General features: G+C 42.2%; 2 protein-coding genes across 2 annotated transcripts; both read right to left on the bottom strand.

The window, feature by feature from the left end:
• Positions 1–7535: 7535 nt before the first annotated feature.
• On the bottom strand, positions 7536–11199 carry fem1a (fem-1 homolog a). Its single transcript, XM_062429490.1, has one exon. It carries the CDS (start codon positions 11050–11052, stop codon positions 9199–9201), a length of 1854 nt encoding a protein of 617 aa, XP_062285474.1. The 5' UTR covers positions 11053–11199; the 3' UTR covers positions 7536–9198.
• A 3481-nt stretch (positions 11200–14680) lies between these two features.
• On the bottom strand, positions 14681–16133 carry LOC133990998 (C2 calcium-dependent domain-containing protein 4C-like). The gene is made up of 2 exons (XM_062429444.1): positions 15387–16133; positions 14681–15232 (listed from the first exon to the last, which is right to left on the bottom strand). Exons 1-2 carry the CDS (start codon positions 16131–16133, stop codon positions 14681–14683), a joined length of 1299 nt encoding a protein of 432 aa, XP_062285428.1.
• Positions 16134–16404: the final 271 nt, after the last annotated feature.

Raw genomic sequence — 16404 nt, 5'->3', positions numbered from 1 at the left:
TTGACGCAGTAGCTTAAGTGAGTTTCATAAGTTTTGCAGGTATTTGGTTTATTTGGTTGTAACCCAGTTTTGACCTGATAATTATGCTAGGAAAAAAAAGTCAGGTGATCACCAACATGATTACCATTATATTACTATGAAAGTAAAGCTAATCAAATCATATGCAGCAACATAAACAGCTTGGGACTGATACGCGTTAGTAAAAAAGGTTTTCTGAGAAACAATATTGCTGTCTGCATTAGCATTCATATAGCTTCATCAAGTAAAAATCTCTTTAATTCATGTTTTGCTAATTCTCAAAAATATTTTGGCGCCCAGCCCAAATAAATTCATCCTGCCCTCTATGCATGCACTGAAGAGTTTTCCACTCCAAGAGTTGGAAATACTCTGGAGGACTTGTCAAGTGCTCGAAGCGAGGTGCATACAATATTCCGGTGTTTGAACATTTATTGGCAGCACACTGTACACTTCAAAGTAGACGGTGACTACTCTTTCCCCAAGTTCTGATTAGGCAGTTTGTCTTCTGCTTTTTCAGCCATCTTGTCAGTCAAGCCTTCCCTCCTAATGACTCCTGTCAGTCAGGGATGTAACTGTCAAACCGAGTCAATGGCTGCACTTCCTCCACCCGTAAGTGGATAATGACCCCTGTACATCAACACATTTAGCCATTTTAGTGTGAATGTCAGCAGAATGAAAGCCTCAAAAAACATGTCTGGTCATACAATGCCCAGAAACTCCAGCAAAGAAGACTGTGAAACTTGAGCTGAGACATACAACAGAAACGACAACAGGAAAATCTCATTCAGAACATGAATGATGAGTTAGATGTTGAAGAAGAGAAAAGGGTTGACCAGAGGACAAGGAGGCAGCAGTGATGAGAAAATAATGCCCTCTTTTGCATAAGTGAGGAGAGAAAGAGGGGGGAGGGGTGAAAAGGAAGGTGAAGATGTCTTCAGATGTGGCAGTTGTGATGAAAAGAGGCGAACGACTGAAGACAAGAAGTGGAGAAGAGAGGAAGAGAAGAGAGGTAGTGGAGGAGTGTGCATTATTCATCCCCGCTGACACATAAGCATCTCTGATTCATCTGGAGAAGGGCATCAGTCAAGTCACAACCTATCTCTTAGCCTTCACTCATATGCACACACACAGACACGTATGCACACAGACACAAACACACACACACACACACACACACACACACACAAACACACACACACACACACACACACACACACACACACACACACACACACACACACACACACACACACACACACACAATGGCAAATGACCTTCTGGTTTAAAAATGAATAAATATGGGTCTGGCTCGCTAAAGAGGTGATCAACAACAGACTGAGGTGGATCTTTGCAAGGAAATCGTGATTACACACATGCTATTTATAATTTTTTATTTACGAGAATAAAAATCACCTGTCTGCACATCTATTTAATTGTATTTAGTCATATTAATTGAATATAATTTAAAAAACAAACAAAAAACTCTAAATGAAGCCAAAAGGTAGGCAGACATAACCCTAAAAAAAACTCAATATTATTGTTTACTATCATTGGAATGTACCACAATTTTAGCAAGTTTGTCTAAATTATTTATTTAAATATTAAATATGATTGATTTATTATGTATTTATCCAAATATTAAGTATTGCTATGGCTAGACATCTAGGCATTGAAGTCACAAGTGTGCAAATGTTTGTCTAATGAAATACATATTAGATATTTTTTTGTGATATTCTTACATGAAGAATTATGTCATTAGATGTGATGATGATGATGATGTGTGTGTGTGTGTGTGTGTGTGTGTGTGTGTGTGTGTGTGTGTGTGTGTGTGTGTGTGTGTGTGTGTGTGTGTGTGTGTGTGTGTGTGTGTGTGTGTGTGTGTGTGTGTGTGTGTGTGTGTGTGTGTGGGTTCTTATATTAACTGTTAACTATTAACACTATAGATTCGGGCCAGGTAATGTGGTTGTATGTATGTAGGTATGTTTCAACACTAATATGCATCATGATATGGGTCAAATATGTCGAAAAACACAAAACATGATCAAAATAATGTTCAGTATGTGATAAACTGTGTTGTACTGTTTACATTACATCTAACAAAACTCATCATATGTATTAAACAAGGACTAAAATATCTAGTTGGGAAAACGTCTAAAGAAAATAATATTAGTACAATATTTGTACTAATATTATCATCATTGTTATTATTATTACAGTTGTTATACCATTTTTACTGTATTGCCCAGCTCTAATGGGTTCATTCTGCATGCCATGTGCATTGTGTTCAGCAGCCTCTGAATAAACAACAGGAGAAGCGGAACAGACAAAAGCTCACTGTTTGGAAGGCTTTGAAAAGGTCAATTAATATCAATGCCTCGACAACAACAAAGTTTCTGTCTGCTTGTAATACAGGTGGCTACGCTCCCAGCATCAAAGTTGCGTGCCTTGATGTTCTCCTTCCTTCCAACTGACTGGTGCAACAAAGTAAACAGAGAGTATACACACAGATTTTGATAAAAATCCATGCATGGGCAGAATATATAACACGATAGAGGAAAGTAGAGAGTGGAGCACTTTAGGGTAATGCTGCTGTGAGAATCTGGGAATAAGACTTCAATGGGGCCTTTGACGTGAAACCAAAGCTGCTCCGCTGGGAGTGCACGTCATCCGGCATATTCGAGTCTGGATGGATCTTACAGTGATATCTGCTTCGAAGAAGCAGGAAACCATTAAGGCCTATGGTTGAACCCCGTGAAATGCTATTTGAGGGAGTACATGACATCACTGATTTCATAAGCTACTGCTCCTTACAGTGCCTAGATGAATACCTGTAGGGCTGAGCATCTCTTGGCTCTTGCAGATTATTTGATCTGCTTCTCAGCAACAGAGGCAGACTGAGAAAATTTGCCAGTTGAATTATTCTGCTTCCACATAATGGCTTATCCCTGTCATAATAATGCAAATATCTAGCTCCTTGTCCCTTTCATTCGGGGTGAGTGGCTTGTGTTTTTTTTTGTTTGTTGTTTTTTTTAATGTTTGGCAGGGAGTGAAGCCAAAATTTCACAAGCCAGAGAAGAAGAAAACACATTTGGGATCTACTAAAGGGGGGAATCCATGTGTAAAAACGACTGATTAGAATAATTAGGGATGTGGAAATGGTCTGGAACAATAACCAGCAAACACACAGTGCCCAAGGGAAAATTTCCCATCTGTGTGTGAGTAGGAAGATTTCCCTCGGATTCGCCACGACAGTGCGATTTTCTAGTTTACACAGGCCACGCAGCGGAAATACAGAAAACCTAAACGGGCATACGACGTGTACATGATTAAATCCCAAACAAGCAATAGCCCTCGGAAAATGTGTCATGATGAATCGACGTATCATTAAATTACACTCTTGCCTGTATGCGTGAGTGGCTGCATTAACAGCAAATCGTACTGCGTATAATTATAGACATATGACAGGTCTATGGACCACAAAACACTGCCTATGTGTGCAGATGGGCTTGTTTTAAGTAATGCTTGAGAAGAGCAGATGCAGCAGCCACTCTATTGTCTAGAAAACAGTCTTGCTAAATAAGTCCATCCGTTTTGCCACCTGGTGTCTTCCATGCCAGAAAAACACTCTAATGTCAGTATAACAGCTCGTATGGATTTATAATATGCGTGCGATAGCCTCCTCAAAGGTGTTGAAGGTGTCATTATCTTAATGGGATTTTTACTTTGCTTTGCCATCACTGTAATATCAGCACAGTGGTAAAAGGACTCTGAAAGGAACACTGTGATCTTCCTCTGAATCCTCTTTTAAAATATTAAATAACAAATATTTAGGATGGCACCGTGTTTATTTTTATCCATGGGATTTGTTTTTTGTTTAACAATGTTACTGATTGATTTTTTTTCTTATTTGAGACAAATACAAAAAAAACAGACCTAACATTAGACTAGTTGTACCTGGAGAGTGCTTTAAGGGCCATCACAAAAAGCCACTTTAAAGGAGAGTGATTGAGGAACAAAGGCTCTGCCAGTCTGCCCGGGTCCCTCATGCTGCCCAGCCAACAATAAGGAGGGGAGGGGGTGAAGAGGGACGCGCACTCACAGCACTGTTGCCAACCAGCCTGGTCTGCACAAACCCCGCGGTGGGCTCTTCACATAAACGTTTGAAGAAAGTCGAGTGAAGTGATGCTGGGATGCAAAAGAAAAAAAGGGAGACTCCCAATCTCCCTCCAACAAGAAATGCTAAACGTTGAAATTGAATCCCGGCTGGGATGCACTCATTAGTTTCCGAAAGGCTATTCGACAAGTGCAAATAACCTGTCTGGGTGGGGTGCACGGCTGCAAACACTACTCTACATGGATGTGTAGGATGCTGGTTACCTTGGTAGGAAGTGCTCCGTCTTCTTTACTGTCTGGTAGATTCATGTGGGTGGATTTGCAGCTGGAAGCTTCCTCGGAAACAGCAAGGATAAATGTAATCCAGTGGCAGCAGAGCTCCACTCAGAGAAAGGTCTGCTGTTGAGGAGGAGGATGCATGCACACATCGCCGGCGTTTTCCCCACCGTCCGTCCTGTCGACCTCTCGGGAGCGCAGCGGGTCACGGCTGCTCCTCAGCCCTTTTGTCGGGAGAGCATTGCTGGTCGTGCGGCCTCAGATACTGCTGGTTGATGTCATTGATACTCCCTGCCTCCTTCCTTAATGCCCTCCTCCTTCCCTCTCTCTCTCCTCTCATCCCCCTCCCTACTCTGTCTCTCTATCACTCACACACACACAAACACACACCGGAGCTCTCCCCCTCCCCCTAAACATGACGTGATGCAGGCAAGATCTCCAATAGCAACCGTATCCCCCATCACCCCTATTACCCCCATTACTACTCCCACAGCTCTCTCACCTCCTCCAGCTCTGGCTGGATCGCTGACTGGTGCAAAAGAAGTAGCTGCTGAGGTAGGTTGCTCATGTGTATTGGTGGCCGATTTTCACTGTGGTCCCCAGGGGCTAAAATGAAGATAAGCACCTTGAAACCCGTAGATTCCCATAATACAGTGTCTAATTATAGCTGTTGGCAGCAATACAGAGTCATGGCCCCATATCAGCTCCTACAGAGCAGAAGTCCCTCACTAAATTATGGCTGGACACTGTGGAACATAATGGGAATATATTAATAATTCTGTAGGAGCTAAACAATGAATGTATAAAAAGTGAATGTACTTTTTGTTAAGGGCAAGTTCATACAGGAGTTTATAACCTTGCTATCATTTGTTCAGTGGGAGCCCAGCTCTGATTGGTCAGTTAATGAGGTATACCCAGTTAAAACTAATGCAGTCTAATAAAACAGAGCTGTTATATCTCCTTGAAGGTTACAATGTTCAGTTTGTGTTAAGATTATTTTTTCCAGATGTAAGTATTGCAGAGGTGTTTCTGATGTTTGTCCACCTCATTTACACCAATGAAGGTAGTCCCATTAACATAATCAGTCATATCAGTCATGTAACTCAGTGTTACACCAAATGTATATTTGTGTCAGGCAGCTTTTTTAAAATGTATTTATGTACTTATTTTACAGAATATTGTTTAAAAAAACAGCAATGAAGAATATATCTTGGACTTGCTTTTTAGTTACATCTTACATGGGAAAAGTCCAAGATAGATTCATGTTAAAGGATGTCTATATTTTTGAAATACTTTTGGCTGCTAGCACGAATCTCATGGAAATGACTGCAGGAAAAAATTCTTCAGCCAAGGACGACTGGACTGCATCAGTCAATGAAATACATTGGTGGAGTATCTGACCTTTACCTGACATGAAAAATATGTGAAATACACAGGAGTAATGGGAAAAATTGACTTGCCAATGCACAAATTTTGCTTAAAAATATCAATAAAAATAAAATTGGGGGAAAAAAATCAGAAAATTATAGCCATTCCTTTTTGCTTTTAATCCTAAAAGATGCCAACCGTATCTTTTTTAAACGCTGGTTCTTATTTAGGTCACGAAACCAACTGTTACAAGGGTGAATTCTGAGGTGTTGGAGGTTGGCATACTGTTTAGGACTGTATGAATGAGGCTTAACTCTAACGTCTTTGCTGATCTCCATACATACAGCACTCTGCAAACACATACTGTAGCTATGCTGTGGCGTCAGTAACTCTGCCTACCTGGATCACTATTCATCCAGACACATTAGAAATACATATTAACCCATGCCAAGTAGCTTTGTAAAATTATGCGACTAAGAGTCTTTCTCTTAGAAAAGAAAGGAAAATTAGGCAACTGCCACCACTTGTGATGATAATGGGAAGCTGCCATTTTTGAGTCTATCACATGGTTTTAGAGGAACAAAGGGGGCCCAGTCTTGATTGATTTTCTTTGTTGCTAGTGACATCTAGTGGTGAACTGATGGTATAAGCTACTGCATTTACTTGAGGGTGGAAGCGTTCATACAAAAGCTTCATGTCTGTTTAAATGCAGAATGAGGTATGTCTGTATTTCCAAGATAAACCTCTTATATTATAAAACCCAAAAGTAAAAATCATCACTATCACTATAAAACCTCTCTTTTAAAGTGAAGAGATATACTTATTTTAATTATTTTAGTTTTATGTCTAAATGTCATGATTACCAAAATCCCTCGACACCCTGTACAGAGAGGTCAAATGTCAGGTCATTAATAGATTTGAGTTTTATGACGGTTAGATCCCCATTTGCCAGCTGGTGCTTCTCACTTTACCATGCCAACATGACACCTGTCACATTTATCTGAACAGTAACAATAGCAGATCATTAATATTTTATGTTAGCCTAACTTTCCAGTGTTTACACCTTTAATGTGAATGAGTTCATATTGTGTCTGTTTCCTGGCGGAATAAAGACATCTCTGTTGTCTATGTGCTGTCTCTACTAGTCACCCTGTGACCTGCTTGACTGTATAGCATTACAGTATTCCCATTTTCAGAGTTGAAGCTAGGGCAAAAGATTCCTAAAATTAGCAGGGTAAGTGCGTGTCTCTACCAGCAGTGACGTTAATTACACTCTATTTATACTTTAAGAGTTCAGGACTCCGAAAGATCAAGTTTCTGTTATGGTTTATTTCAGTGTCCACCGGTTTATGTGAGCAGAGCAGTGGAAAGCCCATGTTAGGTATGAAGAGGTAAATGAAATGGGCATTAATTACTAAAGCCCTAGATTAACTAATATAAAGTATTATTCAACCAATGTAACCCTTTTAATGGATTTCAAATAATGTGTGTTGCACTTTCTAAATAAGACAGTTTTATGGACTTGGCTGCATTGTACTATGTACTATTACTGCAACTATTTCAATCCATCTAAATATGTATAATAAGGCTCTTGATGCAAATGCTGCCACTGTAAGCAACTGAATTAAAGAATGAAAGAACTAGTGACAAATCAGAGCATAGAAATAGAGGTACATTTCTTATTTTCAGATACTTGTAAGCCTAATTTGCACATCAAAAACAAAACCAACACTGAGATCACCCACACACACGCAAACAGGTCCTGTTGCGATACTGAATTTTATTCAGGTATCTCCAACACACTTTTGTTCTTGAGTTACCGTCAGTTAAACAATTCGGTAGAGAAAGAGAAAGGCAGCAACAGTTCATAGCCTGAATGTAAGTTGTCTATTTGGGATTTAGAGCCTCTCGGTGTGCATTCAACTTGGTGGTGCTTAGCACAGACAGACAAAACATTCATGATAACACAAGATAAACAAAAGAGTCTATTAAAAATAAGACTAAGATGCAGGAATGGCCACAGAGCCATCTGTTCCATTTCTGTGAACTGCATCTGAGGTTAAAGGGAAAGTTCACTCAAAAACAGGATAACACATGATCTTAGACAGTACATTTGTGACTTCTCCAAGGGCTACAAACAAGATAGTTGATGTCATCACAAACATCATAGCTCTGAAACCACTTCTTTGACAGTAAACTGAATATCTTTGTTGATGGTGATATTACTGAGGCTAGAGATGTAGGCACGTTGTAGGCTCTAGATTGAAACTGTTCTTTCGGACATTGGCAAACACTTTAAGAAAACATTCTTAGCTCATTAATTCAGATAGATATACCAATTTACTGGCAATGAAGCAGTCCCAGTTTAGGCTAATTATCATATTAAAAATGAGCATCTAAAATGAAAGATGTTAATGCAGTGAATCTTTGCTTGAAACACCTTGCCTCTGATTGGAATATCACAAACTGCATAGGTTATAAATGTCTGTGTGCAGACTGGTGAGTGTTAGCCTGCTCTTCTTACTTTGAAGAGGGAAACAACTCAGCCTCAGACTCTTTCAAATGATGGCTGTGCGTGCTGTGCCATTTAAGTCATTAGTTCTGCTTGTAATTAGGACAATAAGTTAGTTGCTTTTCATTTTGCCACCAGTTTACGGTCTGTAACAACCTTGTAGCCACATGGCTGACATTTTGGCACAGGTACTTAAAAACCTTTTTTTGTGAGCAGACAAGATGGTGAGTTTGTTCAAACACAGTTTTACTGTTCTAAACAACAAGTGTGCTCACTCTTCAAAATCATGCATGTTATCTGGCTAGTTTGATCTGATGCTTTCTATTAGTAATACTAAAACCCATCTTTCAAACAGTCCAGTCACCACCAAACACACACAAGCACCATCATACTGCCAGTCTCATTTCTAATGAGGGGGGAAATGCATTGAAGCCTAAATTTTGCTTTAAATAGCAGGAGAAAAACCAACAACTGTTACATTTGAATTTAGTGATGACTGACCTGATCTCAGCCAGACATTTAAGTCCAGAGGCTGAATATTTATTGCTATTGTTTGGTCTGACACAAGCACCAAATATTTCCATTTTTCCTTTTCTATTCAGGAAGGCTTTTTCATCTTAACTCTTAATACTATTTTCTTTATGTTGTGTGTTCTATGTTATTAATACTGAAGCACTTTGAATTTCACTGTGAATGAAAAGTGCGGTACAAATTAAATATATTAATTTTTATTTTTAAGGTGAGATGATGGCAATGATTGGGCCAGGACTGAAGCAGAAGTCAAAATGAGACAGGGATGAAGATAATGGTGTGCAGGAAGAAGTTGGTGGCAGGTCAGGGTAAGGGTAAGGTGGGAGTCAACAGGAAGAGTAGTAGTGCAGGAGTGCCTCATCAAGGTACAGTAGTGGAAGTCAGTGCAGCTCAATGAAAGCCTCCATCTCCTCAGAGATGAGTCCCCTGTAGGGCAGTCTGTGCTTTTCAATTGCACGCGCCGCCAGGCACTGAAGGGTGATATAGTTCAGCGGGTAGAGGGCTGGGTGTCCGCTATTCTGCTCATCTAACAGCTCATAGGCTGTCTTCCTCTGTGCATTTGTAGCGTCAAAGTGAGCGCCGGCCTTCATAAGTAGTGCCATAATCTCTGGGCAGCCATTGCTAGCAGCGATGTGGAGTGGCGTGTTGTTCTCACAGTCACGTGAATCGACGTCTGCCCCGCACTCTAGGAGCAGTGATGCCACCGCCTGGGAAGGGAAGCGGCCGACGGGGTAGCGGCCCACAGATGTGGTTTCCTTGTCTACAGCCATGTGAAGAGGAGTGAAGCCGCATCGGCCTCGGGGATTCAGCTTTAGCAGGCGGTACACTGTGTGCTTCTTCTGATGCTCCTGCTCTGGGTTGCACTCCAGCTTCTCCAGGAGAAAGATGAGGTGGAGGATGATGGAGAGGGCCTTGGTGAACTGAGGAGCTTCTGGAGGGTTGTCCCTCTGCGCCACAGCACGCTCAACCTCCCTCACGCTTTTCCCCAGCACAGTCATCAGATCGTGAAAGGTGATGCGTGTTGACAAGGTGCCTTTAGCCCGGTCTTGAAGGACAAAAGAAAAGAGCTCTGCAAAAGACAAGAAGCTGGAGGCTGTCATGGGACTGAGAGGGTCCAGGTTGCTCTGCTGCATGTCTAAAGCATATTTCCACAAGCTGATGCACCGTTCAAAATTGCCTGAGTCCGCATACACAGCGCCCCTGTAGCGGATGTAATAGGAGGTGTCTGGGTGGGATGGTCCGAGGATGCGCTCACGAACCAACAAAGCCTGCATCCTCATTTCATCAGGGTCTGTGATCAAAGCTTCCAGTTCCTCTGCAGTGCTCACCTCTTGTGCACAACCGTAGGCAGGGATAGGGGGCCCCGGTGGAGGCTTGGACAGGGAACCGGCTTTGTCCCCTGGCTGCCTCAGCTCCATGGCCCTTCTCCAGTACCTCATAGCTCCCAGGAGATCACGTTTTTTGTCCACAAAAGTAGCCCCAAGGAGTTCTAGTGCATCGATGCGCTCCTCTCTGGAGGTGCGAGGCTGATGAGCAAGGTACTCCACAATGTTGGTGTGCCCTGTCACACTTGCAGCTAGGAGCGGGGTCATGCCATATCCATCTCTCTCCATGCGAGCACTGCACTTCAGCAGCATCTTCATGATGTCCAGACTACCTGACTCAGCACAGTCGTGGAGGGCGGTGTTTCCTTTGACACTCTTGCGGTTGACATCAGCACCGCGGTCCAGGAGGAACTTAGCGATCTCCTTGTGACCCTTGTAGCAGGAGATCATCAAGCAGGTGTGGCCGTGTCGGTTGGCCACCTCCATGTCAGCGCTGTGCTCCACCAGGTAGCGGACGATCTCCAGGTGACCATCGAAGCAGGCAGCTCGGAGCGGCGTTGAGTTAGTTAGTGTTGCATTGTTCACTGAGGCACCGTGTTTCAGTAGTGTTTTAACCACAGGGAGGTGACCGGCTGCCGAAGCCGCCCACAGCGGTGGAGCCCCTTCGATGGTCTCACCGTCAAAGTTCACCGACCCTCCGAGTTCAACATTTGCTTTACAATGTTCAAGGAGGTAATCTACAACCTCTAAATGTCCGTATCGCGAGGCTATCAACAGAGGGGTGCCTCCCTGTGTCTTCTCCTCGGCTAGAGCCTCCAGCTCCTCTGGAGTTTTGTTGCTCAGCAACTTCTGGATAAGTTTCAGCTTACCATCTCTGGCCGCGTTGAAAACCGCCGTCGTTATATCCATTTTATAGGCTTTGTGCTGCCGCGCTGGACACAAACCCCATAACCACTCGTTTATGGTAAAACAGACGAGTCTGGTTTTAAATAGCAGGGAGCAGGAATCTTACTTTGGACTCGGTTTCTAGCTCACATCTTTCTGCCATTTTGAGGGTGCCGTCAAGATGGCGTTTGTGTTGTTTGACAGGTCTATGTTTACGATTTCAGTGAGGCATTATGGGTAACGTAGTTTTGATAGAGTCCCCCAGTCCCTGGAGAAGGTTTTGTTTACTTCTCAAAGAACAACATTTCCCATGACGCTTTTGAACTGAATTCCTACCAGCTGATGGGTTCGTTTGTTTTGGGTGTTGGCGCACCGCCTCAGCTGGATAGAGAGTGCCAGTTGGTGCCCGCAGTGGAAAAAAAGTGGTTGCTAGTTGTAAGTTCTTAAACCCAACACACCCTTTGAAAGAAAACCTAATTTAAAAGGTAAATTGATTCTCATCACTTGAGATATTACAAAGATGTTCCTGCCTGTGGATATTCATATTCCAACAATAATATGTGGTTCATTAGAAGTAAGTACACAAATATGTAGATATTAAAAATAAATAAATAAATAATTTACTAAAAGTGGAGCTTTGTTATCTTAAACCAGCCTTTAAAACTCACATTGTATTTGTTAAAAATCATGACAACTGATGGTGATGTGTGATTATTCTACACCCCAAAACAGCTGTATAAAATGGGTAGGCTATAGGACATGACAATAAGTCAATGAGTAACAATAATATAGTTATTCCACTCACATCACAATCATGTAGATGATTTGTATCACTTTATGGGGGTATCTTCAAAGAATAAAACTACCTCTCTCTCATATGTATGGCCACAATAAAGTAATCATGAATAATAACTAGATTACTTTAAATACACCAACTCAGAAAGAATGGATCACTGAAGCATTAGAAATGATAATGCTGGAAAAAGTAGCTTTCAGACTGCATAGTATTGAGACACAATATGCTGAAACATGGGCGCCAGTAAATGGACAGCGCTTTTCTAGTCGTTATGACCACTCAAAGTGCTTTTACACTACGTCTCATTCACCCATTAATACACTGATGGCAGGAGCTACAACGCAGGGTGCCAACCTGCTCATCAGGAGGAAACTAACCATTCATACACCGTTGCTGTGCAATTTTGGGGTTAAGTCTTGCCAAAGGACACATCGACATGTGGACTGGAGGAGCCGGGAATCGAACTATCTATCTTTCTATAATCTATTTTTTTTAAATCCAAGACCACCATGCTTATTCTACTTTATGTTTTGTTTTTTCTGATGTTAACTAATGATTGTTGTTTTCTTTTTCTGTCAGTGCTGTTCTACACTATTGTGTAAAATATGTGCTGTAAGACAATATATATAAACAAACCCTTATTGGAAGATATAAATACCAACAAACCCTACCAACTATCATTTCAGATCATCAGTTTCACTCTAAATTTATACAAGCTAAGAAAGCTAAAAATAAACACTGCAGTGAAATGACAGTCACCTCAATCTTAGCTGTCTCAATAGTTATGTGTTTTCAATTGTTGACTTATGTGACACATTGAGGCCTCCTGCATTGTGAACATCCTCCATCATATACTGCAAACAGCATCAGTAGATAGTTAAGGCCTCTGCAGTCATGTCATAGGGTAATAAATAACAATGTAGCTAAACCAAAGTGTACTCCAAGATTAAAAACAGTACTACTATTGCAGTTTAGTGAATACTTTCCATTATGTGTGAACAGTTGTGCCAAATGAAAGGGATAGATAGATAGATAGATAGATAGATAGATAGATAGATAGATAGATAGATAGATAGATAGATAGATAGATAGATAGATAGATAGATAGATAGATAGATAGATATAGATTTGCTTAATGGTTTACTTAAATTAGAGATTATTAGACTTTCAAGCTTCACCAAGTCTACAGAAGCAAAAATAATTAATTTTTCTTGGCTAGTTTTATCTCTTTGCTCTCAAGTCTGTTGGAAATTAATCTTCTTTAAGCCCACAGATGAATGTGTCCCAGATGGATGCTTGTTATGACTTAATGCAGGGCTTTATAAGCAAATGGAACTGGCTGCATTTCACCCCGGGGTATAAGTCTGAAAGTGTTCTCAGAGTGCTTACATTTGTTATAATTTAATGTATTTTTCTTTCCTTTTTAGGGTCATATTATTGCATGTTTCAGCATATATGGGCAGAGGGCAGGAGACACCCAGGGAAGGTCAGCAGCCAAAAAAAAGTTGCCAAAAATGGTTTTGATGCTTTAAATTTAATTGTCTTTTTTGGGGCTTGGTGAAGTGTCATTCTGGTGTTTCACCAGTAGAGGAGGCATAAGATCCAATCTTTCATAATGCTCTTTATTACTCAGCAGGACCATGCCTGTATGCCTGACAAATGTATTAGTGTGTACTATAGAGGAGGTGTTGTATTTCTTATGGGCAATTACCTCAGCACACATGCATTTCCTATTAGCAACCCAAGTATGGAACATATAAATCAAGCTACAGTTTAACCTCACTGTACAGATAATTACATCTAGAGCAGCAGAGTGCTTGCCAACAATTGTGCGATTCCACTTCCTGCTATCCTTAATAACTATTTGAAACTCCCTGGAGGACAGTGTAAATAGGAAACGTGTTTTTAAAATTAAACAGGGAGTTTGACTGCACACAGAGACAATATTGCATGCAGAGAACCAGGATTAAAAGCCTCACAAATGACACCCAGCCTGTGCCTGTCTCACAGGACTCAGCCTCAGGCTTGTTTGTAAAAATGAAAAGCTTAGGGCAGCAAAGTAGGGGGGTGGGGTAGGGTGTGTGTGTGTGTGTGTGTGTGTGTGTGTGTGTGTGTGTGTGTGTGTGTGTGTGTGTGTGTGTGTGTGTGTGTGTGTGTGTGTGTGTGTGTGTGTGTGGGTGGGTGGGTGGGTGGGGGGCATAAGTGTGAGTTTCACATTTTTATTTAGAAGTTCAAAAGCATGTCACATAACAGCAGTTATATGAAGATTACATCCATCGGCAATTAAAATCTAATTTCCATATAAATTCTGTCAAGCACACAGAGCCATTGTTAATTTCAAATACCACAGGAACGTGCAAAAACCCCACACGTAATATTACTTCATCATTACAAAAAATACAGCTCCCACTTAAATGAGATTATCACTCACTGCATCACAGTTGATACAATATTGAGCCACAACACAATGCTCATCATAGAAGGCAACACCTTTTGTAACTCAATACTATAAGAGAAATACACAAACAAGGACCACAGCTCCACTATTCACACTGCTAATTTACCAGTAAGCATGTAAAGAATGGCAGTTTGCAATTGTGTGACCTGGACTAACCTCTGAGAAAAGATAATAACGGCACCTTTACAAAGTGGGACTTCTAATTCTACAGAGGCTAGTTTTTTGTCCCATTGATGTACATAACACATTGTGCAAGATATAACTCCCTTGTCATCAGCATGCGTTCACCTGTCCGGTATTTGTCAGATCTGTGAAGTGGGATGAAAAGGAAGAGAGAGAAGAATGGGCCTTCAAGATGTAGAGCTGCTTGTTTTCACCAATGTCTTGACAGGGACTCCCTAGAGGCCCGCGAGTAGCTCACTGAGCAGCACCTCCCTTTCTCCTAGAAGCACGTCTCTCTTCAGACTGGTTCCTTTGTTCACTACCTTTATCTTCATGGCCATACTCTTTACTTGTGCCCGTGGCAGCGCGTCAAAAAAGAAGTCCTCGTTGAATACCGGATTCCTGCTATTCTTGATGATGGTGCTTCTCTGTTTCTGCTGCTTGCCAGGGTTTAGGTAGAGTGCTACACAGCAATTAATGCTTTTAATTTCTGTCTGCCTGTCATAAAGGGCCTCAGCTGCGAGCACACGTACCCTCAGCCGGGCTGCCTCCGGTTCATAGTGAGTGCTGAGCCTCAGTGTCCCCCCCTTGTGGAGGTTGACGGTGTGCTCGCGCTGCAGGAGGTCTGACGCAGCACCCTTTAAGCCACTGCTTTTACATCCACGGAAGGCAGGAGAGGGAGGGCAGCGCATGCGGCGGCGCTGCATGTTGGGGCTGTTGTCAGCTGAGCTGCATTCATCAGTGGAGAGAGAACTGTGGCGTGCCAGGGAACGCTTGGCACGAGATACCTAGAGCGAGACAGGAAAAGCAACTGGTAAACATACAGAAATAAGCCTTGTGGTTAACCAAACAAGGAAAACACTTTTGTAAAACATTGATTAGTAACTGTCTAACGGCCACGCAATATGTAGACAGACGTTTACAAACAGTATATGTCCTCACCTTGGCTTGTGTCTCCTGGGTGATGGAGCGCAGGAGAGAGGCAGAGCGGGACAGGAGAGGGGAGTTAAAGGGGGATGACTCTGCGGAGGAGCAGGTGTCACTCTCTCCGCCACTGAAATAACGGTAGGGATTTGAGTCAGCTGGGGTCAGAAGAGCCCCCCCTTGGGAGCGCCTCTGTGAGTTAGGGGAGGTAAGAGGGCTGCTGGGGTCACTGTGGAACAGGCTCTCCTTCCGTCGGGTATGGGGAGACTCCACCAGGGTTGAAAAGCCATAGGAGGTCTGGGCCTTGGGGACATATGGTAAAGACATTGCAGTCTGTGACTGAGGGTCTGCATTGGTGTTGACTTCAGCAATGGCCCTGTCTAAAGATCCATCACCTGGCTCATCAGCACTCTCTATTTGGATGATGTGACGGTTTGCTGACTTTTGAAGATTGCGTGTGTCTCCTCCAAGACGGGAAAAGAGGCGAGGACTGCAGGGGTTCTTGCTGCTCCGAGCTCTGGGGCTCTGGCTGCAGATAGCATGGTCAGAGGATGAGGGTCGCAAGCTGGAGAAGTGCTGAGGTTCTGGGGAGAGAGACTCTTCTGGTGGGCAACAAATGAGTTTGGGGGGGATGAAGAAATCAGGAATCTTGTTTGGGGTGAGGACATTGGCATAAACAGATACAGGGATGGCCTCTGTTGTTTGTGGCTGGGATTGTGTCCCACTGCTCTCCACAGAGCTGCGGAGCTTCTCCAGTAGCCACATGTCCAATCAGATGCCTCAACTCACAGTTTCCCTGTTAACGGAAAAGAGGTGCATGAATAAGACACATCACATGCAACCATGACAGAAAAAAGCGACTTATCACATATTTTTTATTGAGGCTTGCTTTATATTACTCCCCATAAGACAGAAACCTTCGACTAAGTTTGTGTCTTTTACAAGAAAAAAACATCTGAATTAATCAAGTGGAGAAAATTAATTAAAAGTATAGATATTTAAGTTGCAGCCAAGAAGCATACATATTTCAAACATC

Source organism: Scomber scombrus, chromosome 11, assembly GCF_963691925.1.
Source record: "Scomber scombrus chromosome 11, fScoSco1.1, whole genome shotgun sequence".
Classification (NCBI taxonomy): Eukaryota; Metazoa; Chordata; class Actinopteri; order Scombriformes; family Scombridae; genus Scomber; species Scomber scombrus.
This window is presented reverse-complemented; position numbering and strand designations above follow the sequence as displayed.

Coding starts and splice junctions, on each gene's coding strand:
- fem1a (XM_062429490.1), bottom strand. CDS start 11,052: ATGGATATAACGACGGCGGTTTTCAACGCGGCCAGAGATGGTAAGCTG.
- LOC133990998 (XM_062429444.1), bottom strand. CDS start 16,133: ATGTGGCTACTGGAGAAGCTCCGCAGCTCTGTGGAGAGCAGTGGGACA. Junction 15,233..15,386: donor CCCAGGAGACACAAGCCAAG/GTGAGGACATAT, acceptor GTCTCGCTCTAG/GTATCTCGTGCCAAGCGTTC.